The following is an 18910-nucleotide window of genomic DNA, read 5'->3' on the forward strand; positions in this document are numbered from 1 at the left end:
TGACCTTGTGAAATAATTTAACTTTTCTATGCTTTAGTCTTCATACCTAAAATATGGGAGTGGACCCTACCAAACTGGCTTGTTGTGAGAACCAAATAAAATATGTAAAAGGCTTGACAATAGCCTGGCACACAGTTAATACTCAAAAGATGCACACACACACACACACACACACACATACACACACACACATCAAAAGATATATATGCACTCAAAAGATGCATATACATATCCCACAGAAGTATCTACATAATCTTTCCAAGTTAAATTTAAAAACTTAAAGACAACTCTTTAAATTAGTAAATTTCTAACATGGTTTTGAAGTAAATGGAGTCCCACCTCCAAACTTCCAGTTCAAAGCTGCTCTGGCACAAACAGGAGAGCTGGGGAAACACTCCTTTGATTCCTTCCCAATACAACCACCCCTCCAATTCAAGAGCACCTTTAGACAGGTGAATAATTCATAGGATCTGAGAAAAAAACAGAATCTAAGTAGCACAGTTAGGAGACCCAAACAATTTACAGGACCTGTGCTGACACCGTTTATCTGGATGAAATATAAGTAAACTATTCTTCTGGTGTGGATCTACCATCTTTGTGCTTCTATTAATGCCAGAATATCCGAATATCGCAGTAATAAGCTCATTTTAATGATAAAAATTAGGGAATGTGTTTTAAAAGTCAGGAGTGTGGCCATGAGAGCTGTGTCTCTGGTAAGCACCTCTGCAGACAAGGGGGATAAAGCAGGCTGCATGCGCACAGTCCTTACCCACAGAAGAGCTGGACGGAGGGTCCTGGCTGGTGGAGGGGAGATCGGACTCATCAGATGCCTGCACAGGCTCCTCTTCCTGTTGGCTATCAATTTCTAGGCCTGCCTCGGAACTAATACTAAGAAAATAAATGTTGATTAGAAAAAAGTAAAACACAATCTAGGAAGTATCCCAAATGTTCCCAAGTTTTTTTGATTTATTTTGTAAACACTTATAGAGTTCTAGTTTTAACTAGACTCTGATAAAAATTGCCATTTTTTTTTTTAAGAAAGCAGAGCAGGGGTTGGGGGTGAGGACTCAGTTGTTTTCCTTTCACCTCCTTCCTTACTAGGATGTTCTCCAATTTTGCTTTTTGTTTTCAAAAACTGATTCAGCAGCCCTTCTTCACCATTTGACAAGCATGTTTACATTCTCAACACTCACAGGGAATATATTAGACTTTGATAAACTCTCAAACAATATTCTAGAAAGGCAAGGATTATTCACAGTTGCCTCAACTAGTAACAACAGATCAGTAAGTCACCATGAGTAACAAGTTATGGGTATGAGAGGACCTGATTCAGTGGCTATATTTTCACCTTTCTCCCTTTAAGAAGCACATGACGGTAGCTAGTAAAAACTCGAATCTGGTCTAATCTTTCCTCCTTTATCACCTGAAAACATTAGTACGTTTGCTGGTAACAACTTACCCAAGAGGTTATAAGATGGAGAGGTATAAACAGCACGGGGCTGAAGTTAAGGTTTCAAGTCTCACCCGAGCTGGCTACCAGTAGAATAGTCTGAGCAAATTACTGTTAACATGCTCTGAACTTAATTTCTATGATGGGAAGTGATACATTTTAGGAATACAGTGTAGGACAAATATAAAGTGACCCAAAAACATGTAGAGAATTAGTAGCAGCTAGTATTCTCAGTGGGACTTACAACCTCCTCGAAATTAAGTACCAATGTTAAAGAATACAAACAGACCTGCTCTTTACCTTATAGTACCGCAGTAGTCCTGCTTACGAGACATCGTCAAAGAGTCCTTGAGCTCTAAGCAGAAAACACGTGCTCTACCAGCAATGTTTCTGACAATTAAACAGTACAAACTTCCCATTTTACAAGAATTAGATTCCAGTTTGAAACTTAACTCTCTATGGGCTCCTTTTAGCAAATTATTTGTTTTCTTATAATAAAAAAAAGTTTTCAACAATGCTTTTTAAAATTGTCTCTCATAGTAACCCTAAATTCTGAAACTGGTTAGATTCTGAACGCAAGGCAGCTTTTCCAAACACAGCCTTTGGCTTATTCAAAGAGTAGGGTAACACTGAGAATAGACTCTGATGCATCTGTTTGCTCAAGCAAACAATTACTGACAACATACAAAAACTATACAATAAAATCATACCCTTCAGACTCTGCCTCCACAAACACTTCATCTCCATCGTCACCGGTGGCTGTTTCGTTTGTCGTGGACAGAGTGCCCGTGGATGTTGTCACCATCGGAACAGACTGAGAGGCATGCTCTGAAGCATCAGACGTGGTACTCTCAGTAAACACTGTCACTTAGAAAGAAAGAAAATAAACACATTTACCTTTGTGGTTCATTAATTTTGAGCCAGAATAGGTTCAGTGGGGTTCTATATCACCAATAAAATCAAATGTCCTCATTTGTTTGGCACCAACCTGGGGCTGCTACTTGCAGAGGTGTAGTGGGAACACTGCGGCCACCAGACTCTTCCTCATGGGCCAGAAAGAGGGGTGTTTCATACATTCCCAAACCTAGAGACAATTGTGAGCATCAGTGAATGACTAAAAGAACACAAAGATGCCAAAGAAAAGAATTAGCACAAGTGTACAATTTTCTTTAAGCTTGTAATTTAGTTGCTCCATAAAGGAAAAAAAAAAAATCAAGCTCAATACATACTCTACACTTCTTTTAAACACTTTAACACTAAGTAAAGTACTCCAGGTAATTAGCAAAAATGTCTTTTTTATTCTTAGTAGAACATATTAATTGCACACAGAAGAAGTGGTTTTGTTAATTTTATGACGTATCCAACTATCAACAAGTACTCTGTTGAAATCCATTCCTCACTTAACTGCTAAGGTTACTACTTCTTTGTAATTCAGCAATCCCTTTCTTAAGCAGAGGATGACAAGGATGGCTATCCTGAATTCTATTTTCTATAGAAATAGCATTTATTCTGATGCAGAGCCGAAAGGGACCCACCCACCATTCTGTAGCAGCCTGTGAGCAACATCCTAGAGTCACAGTCTCCACTTGGGAGAGGGAACCTTATTTATAAGCACTTCTGCCCACCCTGGTGGCATTCTGCTTTCTAGGCAAAAGTATGCCTGTTGTACTGTACCGCTGTTCAGATGCACCCCAGGAATGAGACTCTTAAGAAATGCAGTCTGTTTCTGTGGCTCAGAAAAGTGCTGGGGGAAGAAAAAACATCCCTGCCTACTCATCATATCCGAGGGATCTACAGAACAGCTTTTCTCCTTCCTAGATTAGGCTGAATAGGCAGCAATGTATCTTTACTGTGTTCAAAATAAATATATCGTATCAGTTTCTCTACTGCTAGTGAAACTTAATTAAACCTCCCCATGGTTACAAAGGGGGTTAGCAGTAGATACTAGCCTTCTCTACTCTCTTGCAAAATGCCAGAGTTTCCCAGAAACATGCTGAACTTCACTAGTGGACTAAATGGTAATTAATTCTACAAACAGTATAATTCAAATGCAGGTAACATCAAATCTACTTAATTTTTGGGTCACTTTATTTTTTATCTCATACTTTATTTTTAAAACAAAGGTTAATAAGGACAGTCTAATTAGTCATATACTTAATTAGGTATGCCACAACTCAAGTGTAAACAAAATTACAGTGCACTCCTAAATTTAAAACAGCTGGTTAATTCTCAGAATATTTATTGGATCACCATATCTTTGAAGATAAATGAGAATAGCTCCCAGAGGTTCATATGTCTGAATGATTGGTCTCTAGTTAGCTGAACTGTCTGAGAATGATTAGGAGGTGTAGACTTGATGGAGGAGGTATGGCCTTGTGAGGTGTGTCACTGAGGGTGGCCTCTGAGCTTTCAAAAGCCCATTCCAAGCTCAGTGTTTCTCTCTCCCCGCTTGCAGAACAGGATGTAAAGCTCTCAGTTTTCCGGCACCATGACTGCCTCCCACCACGCTCCCTGCCATGATGATAATGGACAAATCTTCTGAAACTAGAAGCCCCCAATTAAGTCCGTCTTTTTATAAGTGTCTTGGCCATGGTGTTTCAATAGAACAGTAATTAAGATAATATATAAATATAAAAAAGTCTTTAGGCTAAAGGAACTAGAACTGTGCTCATGAGATTAGAAAAGACAATGCCACACTGGTAGCTTTATAAATTAGGACAGGGATAACATTATAGCAAGTTAAAGGAACTCACAGCATACTAACTTCTACCAATACATACAGTTAAGAAATCTCAGGCTTATTTGGCAATTTTACCTCCTTGAGAAGCAAGTTGGCCAAGATCAGAGTGACTGGAACTTGTCTGTGGCATGTCTTCAGGTGGCCCAAACCGGAATCTAGGAACACCGGCAACCTGTGGGGAACTAAGTGGATAAAAATTAGTTTGATGGGAAATTTAATGTTGCCTGTTTAAACCATGAAAAGAAAAAGAAAAAAAAAATCAACAAGCAGGGAAAAAAATAAAAATATCAATAAAGGGTTTCTTCCAACAATATCGCCACTGAATTTAGCAATATGAATAATTTGTGATTTATTTAACTTTTAGCTTCTTTAAACTATGTTGTTTTTGAACTTGTCTGAAACACATGGAACAAGAAGCAAGCAAGCAAACAAACAGTTTTTTTTTAGTTTCAGTTTTCACTGTTTTGTAATACAAGTTACTTCCTGGCCTATTGTACTCAAAATCCAACTCTAAGATTTAGAAAAAACCCTAGCAATAAATGACTAGGTTGCTTTCTCCCTGTATTCTAACAATAATATCATCTATCCCATTGCCTACTCAAAACACAAAACCCAGTCTCATTTTTTTCCCACTCTTTTTTAGCTACCCATAATTATACGTGCTTATGGATTATACCTCTGTAATTATTTGAGTTATTTTTTTAATTTTACTCAAAAGTATACTTTTAGTGAAAATCTTTCCTTCAGGTTAGTTTTCAAATCTATCGCCATATAGCTGCTCTAACAATAATTTTTTTAAAAGATTTATTACATAAACTGTTCCTCCTGCATGTACAGCTACATACTAGAAGAGGGCCCTATATCTCACTAATGGATGGCTGAGAATCACCATGTGGTTGCTGGGAACTGAACTCAGGACCTCTGGCTCTTAACCACTGAGCCATCTCTCTAGTCCTGCTCTAAGACTCTTGAGTACTCCTATACTATGCTTCTAATTTTCAGTCTGTTTATTTGGCCCCAAATCTCAAGAGGTTCACTGCTATTTAAACTCCAAATTTCTTCAAAAAGCTCACAGCAGAACTGGTGCATAAACTGAGGAGGACACTAGGGTGTGTGGAATGGAATGTGTTATGGTAGTTCTCATAGGCAACAACACCATCTGTCCTCATAGCTATGATAATGCACAGAAATGCTAGGCAATTATTAGAAACTGTAAGGTTCAATCAATGTCCTCCCTTATTAATTTTTGGAATAATTACTTCATTTGTATTAACAAACATCACTCACCCTGTCACTGTCCTAGACAGACAGGTGACAGCCGGTTACTCATGCCCTAAACTTTCACAATACATCTATCATGACCATCGCAATGACAAACACCTCCACCAGCACTACACAGCATTTACTGTGTGTCAGGGAGATTCTAAACCTGTAAGCACAAACTGAAGTATAAGAAGGGACAGCGAAGAATCTCCTCTTGTGAGGAAGCCCTAGAGGCAGGTTTTAAACACAGCGTTCTGATGTAGAAACCACATGATTTTTGTTGTTGTTTGAGTCAGGGTTTCTTTGCGTAGCTTTGGTGGCAGTTCTGGAACTAACTGTGAAGACCAGGGTGGCCTCGAACTCAGAGATCTGCCTGCCTCTGCCTCCTAAGTGTGCAACCACCAGGCTCAAAGACCACACTCTTAAGCACTGTCATGCTTTCTTACTAGATGTATTTTAATCGCCCTATATAAACTTCCTTAACACTATTTTCTCACGATCCTCCTACTCCATGTCCAGACTAGCGGACAGTAGGGTAGGACTCTACAAATAACATATCCAAAAAAAAAAAAAAAAAACCAATCAATTTATGAGGTAAACAGAAAGCAGATGATCAGCCACCAACATCCCTGTTTCATCAACTTACTGAATAGCTTCAGCAAAGCCATCAGTGCGATGTGGCACCACAAGAGTTGGGGTACTCGGAACTGTTCTGTCTTCATCATCAAAAAAGTGTTGTTGCTGAAACACAGACAGAATGCAGGACTTAATGGGCCTAACCATGTACATGTGGATTGATGCACACATGATGACCAGATACTAACCATACCACCTATTCCTGGAGTCAACTGAAGTCCACGTCCTACAGACTGCCTCCGGGTCATCTGAATTCTCTGTGTTAGAGAAGGAATCACATTTGTTTTAAAGAATCAGGCAATTAAAAAACCACCAAAGATATAGTTTATTAATCTGGTAATGAAGTAACTGTAGAAGACTTGTAATTAAACAAGACATGTCTAAGTTGCTACTACTTATCTATTACAAATATCAGTGACACATTTTAAATTATTTAATTTGAACACGCACAGGCACTTAGCCCCTACCTCCTTGATTAAGTATTAACAAGTGGTGTTTTTTCCATCAAAGCTCATACAGCACCCGGCTTATTACTCCACAGCTAAGACAATCTTGAATTGACAGACTGAGTGCTTTGTGACTACACAAATGATCCCTTTGGGCTTTGTATTTTCAAATATGAGGAAATTTTCACTACTTTTCTCTTTTTTTGAGACAGGATTTTTCAGTATAGCCCCGATGGTCCTGCAATTGGCTTTGTAGACCAGGCTTTTGAGCTCAGAGATCTGCCTGCCTCTGCCTCCTGAGTGCCGGGACTAAAGTCATACACCTGATTTCCACTACTCTTTTTTTTCTTCAAAGATTTTTTAAAATAAAGATTTATTTATTTATTTGTATACAGTGTTCTGCCTGCATGTATACCTGCAAGGCAGAAGAGGGTACCAGATCTCATTATGGATGGTTGTGAGCCACTATGTGGTTGCTGGGAATTAAATTCTGGACCTTTGGAAGAGCAAGCAGTGCTCTTAACCTCTGAACCATCTCTCCAGTTCCTCCATTACTCTTATTTATATGTAATTCACACAGCTTGATTTATATATAATAGTTCTCACTATATTCCCCATGTCAGGAGTAAAACCCAGGCTCACTTGATGGAACCTTTGTGTATTCCCTGCTGAGCTTCTGACTAAGATATGGCCAAACCTATCCATGCTCAATATAATAGGGTTATCAAACAACTAAGTGGAAATATTTAATTATAAATGTGAAAAAAGTCGAACACTAATTTAAAAAAATCTGTGCACCACACACACTCATACACGTTTTAGCAAGCCATGTTTCCAAATGCCAATTCATTTGTGAATGTAAACTGTTAAATTTTAAAGAAAGTAGTGATTAGTTCCATGTTACAGCATGCCAAAACATTAAAAATGCATGTAACATCTGGAAGGAAGGGAGGAAGGAAGGACAGACAAGATCTGTCTAATGGAAAAGACCATTTCAAAAGGTGCCATTTTTGCCAGGTGGTACTGGTGCATGCCTTTAATCCCAGCACTTGGGAGGCAGAGGCAGGTGGATCTCTGTGAGTTTGAGACCAGCCTGGTCTACGAGAGCTAGTTCCAGGACAGGTCCCAAAGCTACAGAGAAACCCTGTCTTGAAAAACCAAAAGTGCCTTTTTTAAGAAGTTGTTTTCTGTCAATACCTGAACTGGTGGCCCCAACTCCTGAGGTGGAGCATGAATGGTCAGGCGTGGGGGAAGAGGATGTGGTGGGCGTCTTGGTGACTGGGGTGCTCGCGGAGTCTGCCTCTCGGATGCTGACGTGGGCTGCTGCTCCCGAGCAGCCTCCTGAGAGAAAGAGGACTCTGCTGCACTTGTGCTTCCCTCACCTACGGAAGAAAGAGCTCTGCTTAGAAACCAGGCTTAATCTTTTCTTTGTTTTTCTTGAAGGATTTGAGACAGAGTCTCAAGAATCCAGACTGACTTCAAACTTGCTATGTAGGAGGCTGGCCATTAACTCCTGGTCTCCCTACCTCCCAAGTGCTGGGGTTATAGACATGTGCTTCTTCTCTATGCCTCACTCGGGTCATTAACAGAGCAAACAACAGACAAGTAAGTACATTCTCCTCAAAATTCAAAGATGGACTTAATCACTAACCCAACATACGGCAATGCAAATACTTACTAAATTTGACTTATGCTGTTTTTTCTTAATGTTTAAGTGTGCATATGTATGTTTATGTATGCTCGTGTATGTGCTTATGGAAGCTAGAAGAGAACATTGGATCCTCTGAGAATGAGTTACAGGTGGCTCTATGCCACCTAATACGGGGACCAAACTCATGTCCACTGGAAGAGCAGTATGTACTCTTAACCACAGAATCATTTCACCAGTCCAGTATTATTCTTTTTTTTTAAATTCCCCTTCAAAATTATTCTTAATAAGTGTACACATTACTTAACTCTTTCTAGAGAAACAGCATGTCAATCAAGACAACTAAGGAAAAGCCTCACCTAGTGTGATTATGTTTATACTTTGGATCTCTTAAACTTCAAATTTCAATTGTTACTCACTCAGGTGTCTAGATCTTCTGATTTCTTCCACTATGAAAGCAGGATACCAAAGAATTAATAGTTTATATCTGATCTAGAATCAGAACCTTGTCTTGACATTTGGTATCTATGAGGTATTTAAATTATTTCACATTTTTGTGATTCAGATTATTAACTCAAACTTAGTTTATTTTAAGAATTTGGGACAAGTAAAGACAGCCATAAGAGTAGTAACTTAAGAGAAATTATTTTTACTCTGTATGTGTGAGTTTTTTTGCCTGCATGTATGTCTGTTCACCACATGCACTCCTGGTGTCCATGGAGACTGGAAGAGAGTGTAGATAGAGTTACTGTGAGCCTCCACGGAGTGCTGAGATCTGAATTTCCTGTCTTTTCAAGGGCAGTGAGTGCTCTTAACCACTGAGCCATTTCTCCAGTCCCATAAATAACTTGAAATGGGTCAAATTCAACTATATCCTTAATTTTACTCAGGCTACTAGACTTAATTTTCCTTGATTACAAAAATAGCTCCTCCCCACAAAAGAAGTTTTATGGAACATATATGTGGGAAAAATGGCTAAGAATACCTCTTCCTAAAAAAAAATTTTTTTTTCTTAGTGATAATAACTAAAGACATGCAAAAAAAAAATCTAAAGACATGCATATACACACACGGCTCTGTGCTACATTGGAGATTCCAGGATGTGACTCCTATGGCAGTTCAATGAGGTAGACATACAATAATAACATCTAACAGGACATGTCAAGAGGGTAGAAACTTGTTAATAAGACCCTTTCCTATTACCAATTTACTGGAGTTATATGTAATCTAAAGTACAATTCTCCCTTAGAAACTATTTCCAGAAATAACCTATTAAAAACCAATGATCTTACCGCTGTTTTGAGAGTCAGCAGCCCTCTGATTGCTTTCGGCTCCGCCCATACTTTCTTCTGTTTCTGTACCTGGGTCAGTCCCATCACCACCCTAAGAACAAAATGTAACGACTGAAGCAAATCAAATGAACAGCTTAAAAAGAAAGCCACACCAAATGATTACAAGCAAACAAACCAGAGGAAAACCAAACCAAGCAAGCCAAACAAACAGAACTCCAGCGGTATAAAGACTTTTATTATCCTGGTGACGCAGGCTTCTCTACCACAGGAGACAGCCAGCCTTCTAAGCACAGCGTTTAAGGAAACAGTCACAACTCTAGCCAGTTACCTCGGCATCATCAGCTTCATATCCATCATTACCATCTGCACTACCAGTTCCTTCATTACTATCTTCACCCTCATCTCCCATCCCCGTGTCATCTTCATCATCATCCTCATCATCCTCATCTTCTTCATAATCCTAGAAGAAAAAGTCCAAGTGTAAAAAAGTGTAGGCCTATTCATTTTGCACATCTGAATATCTACTTTAAATGACTTATTAATGATTAGGATACAGAAGTGCTTCAAGAGTTGTATGGGTTTAGCTTCACAGTAAGGAAGAAAAAAAACTAAAACAGTTTACGGAATTAATTAAATAGTGATCAACTCTGAATGCTGTTTCCGTGAGATTGGCTAGAGCAAGAGTCTACCAAGTGTCAAAGAGTTCACTTTATTTATATCCAAACATGAGTAGAACTAGAGTAAAAATCAAACTGTAATAATTTTTAAAAAATGTTTTAGTAACAAACAAAACTAAAGTAAGAAAACCACCAATACATTATTCAATTTCAATGAGAAAAATACCAAATTCTACCTAACACTCACCTGATATGGGTGATGACCTACTTACTTTGGAAATGGGTACAGGGTACCAAGAGGAAAAATAAACAAAACAACTACCAACACTTGTTTTCCTCTCTATCTCCAGAAACAGCATGTATCATTAGATCTACAGTCATTAATTTACTAAGACTGAAGATGAAATTTGAAACAAATTCTAAATGGCACAACAACTGTTTACAAAACAAACAAGCTGGGGAGGCCATGCATTTCTATAACTCAGGAGACAAGCAGGAGAATTTTGGGGAGTTCCTAGCAGGCCTAGGCTATACACCAAAATCCTACCTCCAGTAAGTAACAAAATAATTCCCCTAAAGAAGGTAAATCAAAAAATTAAAAATGGATTATCCATCGCTGGCTGTGATTTTTTTTAATACATGTCACACTCCTAAACTAACCAGTATAAAAGGATAAACCTGATATCCGACTGAAACAGACTGGGAATGAGAACTCACAAGCTGATGTATTGACTTGAAGCCCTGTGACTGACTGAGCATTCGGGTAGAGGGAAGAAGATACAGAGCTCAAGGCCAACACGCACAATGCACTGGGGGAGTTTACAGAATGAGAGCAGAAGGAAAGCTGATGAACACCGGAGCTTTTCCATACTACACTCACCTCATGTTCTCCATCATTTTCTTCATCATCATCTTCATCATCACTGTCAATTACAATTACATCATCTCCTTTGCCTTGACCATCCTGGGAAGAAGTAGTTTGCTGATCTGACTGAAGTGGTCCAAGATCGATTTGTAGAGATTGTGACGTTTCTTCACTGTCTTCCATGGGTGTATAATCTCCTTGGGTGACTCCCTTCAAAAGTTAGGAAGGTGTTTTAGCCAAACTAGAAATAATCTAGATACACACTGAATAAAATAAAATATTTCTATTGTTTTAAAAACAGCAGCAGCAGCAATAACAACAACAAAACAAAAAACCAACTTTGCCCCAACCACATTGATTATTCCTTGAACACTAAAATACACATATAAATTGACTATCCCCAACCTGAAGTTTTCTGAGCTCTGGCATAACACTTGAAAGAAGTGGGGTTAAGTGGGAGAGAGTTAGGGAACAGACATATATAGTAATAAATAAGTAAATAAACAAAAGAATATCTTATGGGGTTACATATTTGGGACAAGAAACTACAGGCAACTGATGACAGCTGAAAGAGTTAGCCTATCCCAGGATGGGTCCACAACTGGTTGTCCAAATTCTGAAGTTATATATACACAAAAAAACCCAAAAACAGGACTCAGGTTGTATTTAGATATTTATACATGCATGCTTCTGTACATACATGCATACGTATAATAATGGAAACTGAGGAAGAGGAGGCTATCAATTTGAGAGTGGAAGAGGCACATGGAAGGAGTTAGAGGGAAGAGACTTGGGAGGGGCTAAAGAAAGGAAAAGAATGGGGCGAGTAAATACAATTATATTTTAATTAAAATGTTTAAAATGAAAACTGAAAAATAAGTATAGATGGTTATACCTATTAGTCTCAATGTTACTAAGATCAGCATAGAACAAAGTTCTGCACTTGAAAGAGCATCCTCTACAAACGAGGCAGGACAAGGACTGAGGAGGCTGTGGAGGACGCTGCTCAGTAAGTCAGTCAAGGCATCCAAAGTGCTGAGCACAGGAACTGCTCAAGCCACAATTCCTAAGAACTACAGTTGCACTCTACACACGAAGAAACACAACTGACATTAAGAAATGACAGGACAGAGGTCCAAAGTGACACTTTCAGGTGGTCTATAGACGATTACTCCAAAGTCTGTTTGAAATGCTGTTGGCACTAAGTATTCTGGGTAAGGGATACTCAGTATAAGGATACTCAGTATATGCTAGATACTAAAACAATTTTTTGCTCAATTATTTTCCACATTTTGTTCCTTATCAAAATAAACTTGTGTTAACAAAAATTTGTGACATTAAAAATGTACCCTTTGACTTAAGCGCTCACCAAAAATCTATTTTTCATATACGCCAATAGCATCTATAACTAAAGAAATTCATGAAAAATTACATATGCCATATTAGGGAAAAACTGAGTAAATTGTAGTATTATTAAGTGTTTCCAAAGTTACTTGCTTATGTAAGAAAAAGCAGTACTTAAGAAGTTAATGGTATGTTTGAGTCACAACAATTTGACATTTTTAAGAAACAGCTTCATAGAAGATCTGAGGTTGATTTAATCAAGAATGGCAATAAAACAGAAACCTACACTTTATGTCATATTTCTAGTTTCATTAAATATGACATTTCAAAATACACAAGATGTCATTTACAGTATTCTAAAGTACATATAACATGTGTTATGGTTTTCGTCTCTTTAATAGGCAAGCCACGCCCACTCCCGGCACCCCCCCCCCATCTTAGATCACTTTCTGTCTTGGGCGTGTCCCTTCTCCTCACTCCCTTTTCTGTTTCTCACCTTTCTCTTTTCTCTTCCCCCCACCTCTCTGTCCTCTTCTCCTTCTCTCCCCACTCTTTCTCTCCTCTAAGTAATAAATATCCAATTCTGATCCATTAGATGTGTCTGCCCACGTGTTCAGGACCCGCCAGCCCTGCCCCTGCTGCCAGCTGCTCGGGACAGCCGCGGACAAAAATCATAAAAACATGGACTTGCTTTTACATTTGTAAATCAGAGAAAAATGGCAAAATTAACTTAGACATTAATGTATTTCATAAGCTAAACTTGTAATCAGTTTCACAGAAACATGATCCTGAAAGTTTATTCAGAGATTACTCTTGCAAGCTTAACAGAACAGGTGGGAACTACAGCGTGGGTTCAATTCCCAAGTCCAAAGTTGTATGAACCTGGCTCTAAAACTTACCTTGGCATTATGTTAGCTAATCATCACAAATTTCTTTGACTAACACTATAGTAACAGTTAAAAGATTACTCTGTGTTAATATTAATGACAAGGACACTCCTCTTGAGTATGAGAGAGTTTAGACACCCTACAGTCCTTAAAATGTATTAATTTTCTCACGTAGAGCAGTTAAGAGTTAAAAACACACTCAGGCACACAGCTTCTAACAGGTGGAGCTAGGCAGAACCTAGTGATGGAGAAATAATTATTGGAAATAATACTTTGCCTGGAAAAATCTTTACTTCATATGAACAGAAACATTCATAAATGTTACTTTGTGCAAAGCATACTTACAGAAGCAAAACAATAAAAAATTGCACTGGTTCTAGCATATCTCATTAAAAATAGAAAACTAGTTTTACTGGACCTGGTGGCACTTCTTTAGTCCCAGCACTCGGGAGCCAGTGGCAGGCAGATTTCTGAGTTTGAGGCCTGAGGCCAGCCTAGTCTACAGAGCTAGTTCCAGGACAGCTGGAGAGCTACAGAGAAACCCTGTCTCCAACAATAACAAAAAACACAAACAAAAATAAAGACCAGTTTTGAAGTACAAGTTGCAAGATAAGGCAACACATGCCTGTAATTACAGCATTTGGAGGGCTGAAGCAGGACTGTCTGAGTTTGAGGCTAGCCATAGTGAAAGTCTGCCTCAAAAAATAAAACAAATTTAAAAATCCAAAGAGTTTCAAAAGGTCAAAGTTAACTTTATTAATTTATTTAAGTATGTTTTTACTCACTTCTCCGATGGAATCTTGAGAATCCTGATTATAAACTTGAGCTTCTACCTCTCCATCAGTACTCTCTTCTGCCATAACTTCTTCCTAAATCATAACCGATGATTTCTTATTGGATCAGTAAACTAGATCAATCGTCACCCATTCGGCCAGTTTTTCTATAACAAGTTAAATCTACAATCTTATGAAGCCATGCCAGAAATGCCACTTATATAAAAATATACTCAAACAACATACTTCTTTAAGAGTGTTAATACACACAAGTAACAATCAGTGCTGGTAATGTTTGGCAAACAACTTAAATTCATTACAGTCTATCACTGAAAAGAAACATAATTTTGGCTAAACTTAATCTTAGAAAAACATGGCAAGTAAGAGTACAGAATGTCAATGAGTAAACTTCATAAAAACGGAATTCAATTTATTTCTGATTTTTATAAAAATGGGAAGAAATTCATGAAAAGATATATATGCAAAGACTATAAAACAACTGGCAATGGCAAAATACCTTAGTTATCAGTGAAAACTTTACAGACAATGCATTATGACCCCCAAAGTCGTTGGTTAGGACTGACAGCTAACCCTCAGCTCCACTGGTGCAATGACGACACACAGAAAGAATGTCACAGACCTCGGTTCCCACGGGAGTGACTGTCTTCAGCTTCTTTGGGAGAGGCATTTCCACCGTGTCATCAGAGACCTGGTCTGCTGCTTCTATGGTGCTGTCCTCCTCTTCCTCCCGAGTGCGCTTTGGCAAGGAGGAACTTGGGGTTGCTGAAACTTTCGGATTATACAATTTAAAGCTCAAATCAGAGCATGGCAACTTCATTTAGACAAAAATAACATTAAAAATAGTCCTAAAATTATCAAACTCGTGTAACACATCCGATTCGTTGTGTGACTGTACTGATAAATAACTGCTATTTACAAGGCTTACACAATTTCTATCAAATCCAGAACTCATTAAAAACTATACTATGTGTAAAATGAACAACTTTAGTTTTCAGGATTCATGTTAAGTTACGTATAATATGTTGGCTATTTTTTATCACTAAACACAGCCCAAAAAATCTGGGAAATAAAAAAAACTTTTACATAATGACAAAAACTAACTGAAATGTAACAGTAAATATGAATGTTAAAAGTATTTCTGAGATATAATACATATTGTGACTATTTCTAATAATTTAAATTATTACAACAGATGTAACAAGTTTTTAACTAAATCAAATGCATATTTGAAACTGTTCTCATTTCTATTTGTCTAATGATTAAAACCAAATAAAAAATTTGCTTTCTTTACAATAACACTAGATAGAAAACAGTTATAGGAAATAATCAAGGCATGTGTTGTTGTGTCTAAGTACATAGGTCTATTTCAGCTTCATTTTAAAAAATGAATCTTACCAATCTGGAAGACAGCTTAGCAGTTAAGAACCCAAACACCCACATGGGAGCTCACAACTGTCTGTCGCTCTAGGTCTGGGGGATAAGATGCCCCCCTTTGACCTTTGTGGAATCAGGCACATACACAGTGTACAGAACATACACAGACAAAAAACAGATAAACAAACAAACAAAAACCCTAAATAAAACCAAAAAACCCAAAACCAAAAAAACAAACCTCCCAAAAACAAAAACATAAAAATAAGATAAAAAAAAATGTTAAAACTAAATCTTACCAGTGCCAAATACAGCTGTGGAAGTAGATGGTCGCTCAACTGGTGAACTTTGTACCACCTCAACTATGTTTGGCGACAACTCTTGATTTGCAGGCTCAATCTGAGGGTGACTCTGTTGAGTGGGTTGCACAAAAGCTGTAGCCTGTGTTTGCTGCTGTACAGTTAGGATGGGCTGAGAAATGGAGGGCTGAACATTAGGACTAGTAGAACGAACAGATCCACTTGCACTTCCAAATACTGGAACATGTTCCACTGGCCCTTCTGACTGCATAGCTGAAAAAAATAATTGTAATATTTAGTAAGTAAGACTTCTACCCTTAACAAAGCTGAGTCATTATCTTACCCTATTCTTTGGTATACATTGTAGTCTCTACTTTTTGTATATGTCTTAACAACTTACTGTGTAAAAATATTGTGGGAAAAAGTTAAGTATTTTGTACTGTACTGCCTATGAGATTAACACAGTAGCTTGTAATAATTGCTGGCTAAATTAAATGTATATTTGAAGCTTTTCTTGTCCAATAAAAGTATACCCAGATGAAATTAATATTAAGAAGCTAAAAATGGTCAGGAATTTTTAAGCATCATTTTGTTCTTAAATGGTATCCTGATAGCAGCACAGACTGGGGACAGGAACAGAGCTGAATGGCACAGGGCTTGTACAACATGTGGAAGGGCCTGTGTTTGATCCTAAGCACCACACGAAAAACCAATCAAAACAAGGTTCCTATCTCTATAAAGCCAAAGTTTAATTGGAATCTTATCTTTCCCTGGAAGAAGCTGAATGGATACATTCTTTATTTTTGGAGTGTTTACATCATATACTGTTTGGGGACATGGTCCCACTCTAGAACTTGACTGGTCTTGAACTCAGATGTCTGCCTACCTCTATTTCTGACTTGTGAAATTTCCATGTACTTGAAAAAATTGACTCAATTCTAACATGTCAAGACAGCTTAGATCTTGCAAATCTTTTATTGAACATCTAATTTGGGACCAAGGAAAGTGATTGAACAATAAAAAAAAATGTGACTCTATTTTGAGACTCTCAATCTAGTATATTAAAAAGTCATGTGTCAAATCAAATCAAAGACAATAATTTAATTCCTGTAACTGCAACGGGAACAAAGTGGAGAGAGCATCAAAGGGGCAGGTAATTTCAGTAAGAGCGATACTTGGTCTGAAGTGCAATTTTAGACTGGTTTTTCAGAGTGGGTTTCACAGCACGTTTCTTGGCCTTTGGAAGGGAACATCTAGTTCCAGAAAGCCAAGTAAGTATCGATAGGAATATATTTTCCCTCTTTGTCAGCTGTGGATTCATTCTGAGTTAAGAAAAATCAGGTTCGAAAAAGGAAGACCACCCGAGAAATCCCTGGTAGGAACAGATGGCCCGGATGTCTGAGTTCTACATCCAGAACAGATTCAAGACTGCTGCCTGAGATGATCAAGACTCAGGATACTCCAGTCAGGACTTGATTATAACTCTAAATTTTCTTTAGGTCCCCATAAGATCATCAGCGCCCCCAACCAGCAGGAAGTAGCCGGAAATACTATGCCCACATTCCCAATAAATGGACTATGGGTATTTTCCTTTTTTTTTTTTTTAAAAAAAAAGAGGGAAATGGTGTGGGAGAATTGTCTGTATTCTGTCAATCATATTTTAATAAAACGCCGATGGCCAGGCAGGCAGTATAGGCGGGAAAGCCAGACAGGAAGTAGGGGTGGAGCAAAGAGTATTCTGGGAAAACAGGAAGCTCCCTCCGTCATTCCTGCCCAGACCACCGAAGAGGCAACAACATGTGAGCTGACAGCTGAAAGAGGTACTGAGCCATGCGACTAACATAGATAATGATAATGGATTGATATAAGTTACAAGGACTAATAAGAAGCCTGACCTAATGGGCCAATCAGTTTATAATCTTATGAAGTCTTGTGTGTGATTTTCCTTGGGAGTTTCCGACTGTGGGGTACCGGGCGGGACAGAAACCCCAACAAGCCGGCCCTCATATTACAGTCAGCTTAAAAACAAAGCAAAGCAGAAGAGTGGAAAGAAATTTACTGGATTTATAATAAGTATCTTGGGCAGCCATGATGGCACATTATTGTAATCCCAGCTACTTGAGATGATGAGGTAGAAGGATCATGAGTTGGGGACCAGACTGTACTAAAAAATAAACAATAGGTCTGATAATCAAGCACAAATATCCTGGGAAGTATATACTTCAAACAAAACTACTTTTATTATGACGTCTGACTCAACATTTCTATGCTTCATTTATCCTTACAGCTACTCTCATCCTAACCCCCAACCAGAGGTGTTATTTCACTCACCGTCCTGAGATTCCACCTGTGTGGTAGGCATTACGGTTGCTGTTGGGGTAGTGGTTGGGTTTGTGACAGTTGCAGGTGTAACCATTGGGCGGATACTTGCCCTGGGTGTTGACTTATTCCCAGCCATAGCTGCTGCTGTCACTTTACTTGGAGTAGAGACAACAGGAGTTGGCTTGATATTGGCTGTTGGTGGGTCTGATGTGCTGGCACTTAATGGGAAAAAAAAAATACAAGAATAATGTCACAAAACTCAGGCAGAAGGTCCCTTATAAAACACACACACACACACACACAATTATATATAATATATACTCTATAAAAGTCAAGGCACATACTTTTTACAGTGAGTGTTCAGCAGGTATTACCTTAACACAGTTCAAATCTTACTATTCTTCTGAACACTGTTTTGAATAAACTTGGTAGGCTTAAAATTAGTAGTTTAAAGACTGAATATTGCTTTCTTTTTGTCAGCCAAAAAATCTGAAAACTTTCAGTAAAAAGGTTTTGAATTTAAGTTTAAGAAGTTATAGAGACTATTTCACAGTGGTATAAGCTGGCAAAAAAAAAAAAAAAAATCCAAATGTTGAGTTACTGACTCAGTCCAGATCTTGCCTGGGTAAATGTCTATATAACACATGTGTGCCTGGTGTCCAGAGGCCCCCAGAAGTGTTGGAGCTCCTGGAACTAGAATTCTGGATGGTTGTTGAAACGATATACAAATCTGGGTCCTCTCAAAAAGCAGTCAGTGCTCTACACTGCTGAGCCATCTCTCCAGCCCCAGCCTAGACTTTTGTACTTTTCATGAGACATGACAGGCAGTGAGTAGGAGCTTATGTTACAAGCCAGAAACAGACTAAGCTGCAAGGTGATTCTGGTCACTGCAGCTCTACACTCAGGAATGAAAGTAATGAAAACAAAGAGTTGACA

The 18910-nt window shown here is 38.3% G+C and overlaps 1 protein-coding gene across 1 annotated transcript in view; it reads right to left on the reverse strand.

Moving 5' to 3' along the window:
* The window catches only part of Tpr (translocated promoter region, nuclear basket protein), a 58624-nt gene that overhangs the window by 2411 nt on the left and 37303 nt on the right, over window positions 1–18910 (reverse strand). The window contains exons 37-50 of the mRNA XM_048431010.3: window positions 17984–18192; window positions 15653–15925; window positions 14602–14750; window positions 13974–14057; window positions 10973–11167; window positions 9804–9935; window positions 9476–9566; window positions 7733–7917; window positions 6278–6346; window positions 6100–6194; window positions 4266–4372; window positions 2439–2534; window positions 2161–2317; window positions 770–888 (exon numbers count right to left, since the gene is read on the reverse strand). Of these exons, the coding sequence (XP_048286967.1) occupies window positions 770–888; window positions 2161–2317; window positions 2439–2534; window positions 4266–4372; window positions 6100–6194; window positions 6278–6346; window positions 7733–7917; window positions 9476–9566; window positions 9804–9935; window positions 10973–11167; window positions 13974–14057; window positions 14602–14750; window positions 15653–15925; window positions 17984–18192 (1961 nt within the window). The remainder of the gene's footprint in view (window positions 1–769; window positions 889–2160; window positions 2318–2438; window positions 2535–4265; window positions 4373–6099; window positions 6195–6277; window positions 6347–7732; window positions 7918–9475; window positions 9567–9803; window positions 9936–10972; window positions 11168–13973; window positions 14058–14601; window positions 14751–15652; window positions 15926–17983; window positions 18193–18910) is intronic.

This window comes from Myodes glareolus, chromosome 5 (genome assembly GCF_982192425.1).
Source record: "Myodes glareolus chromosome 5, mMyoGla1.1, whole genome shotgun sequence".
In the NCBI taxonomy this organism is placed as follows: domain Eukaryota; kingdom Metazoa; phylum Chordata; class Mammalia; order Rodentia; family Cricetidae; genus Myodes; species Myodes glareolus.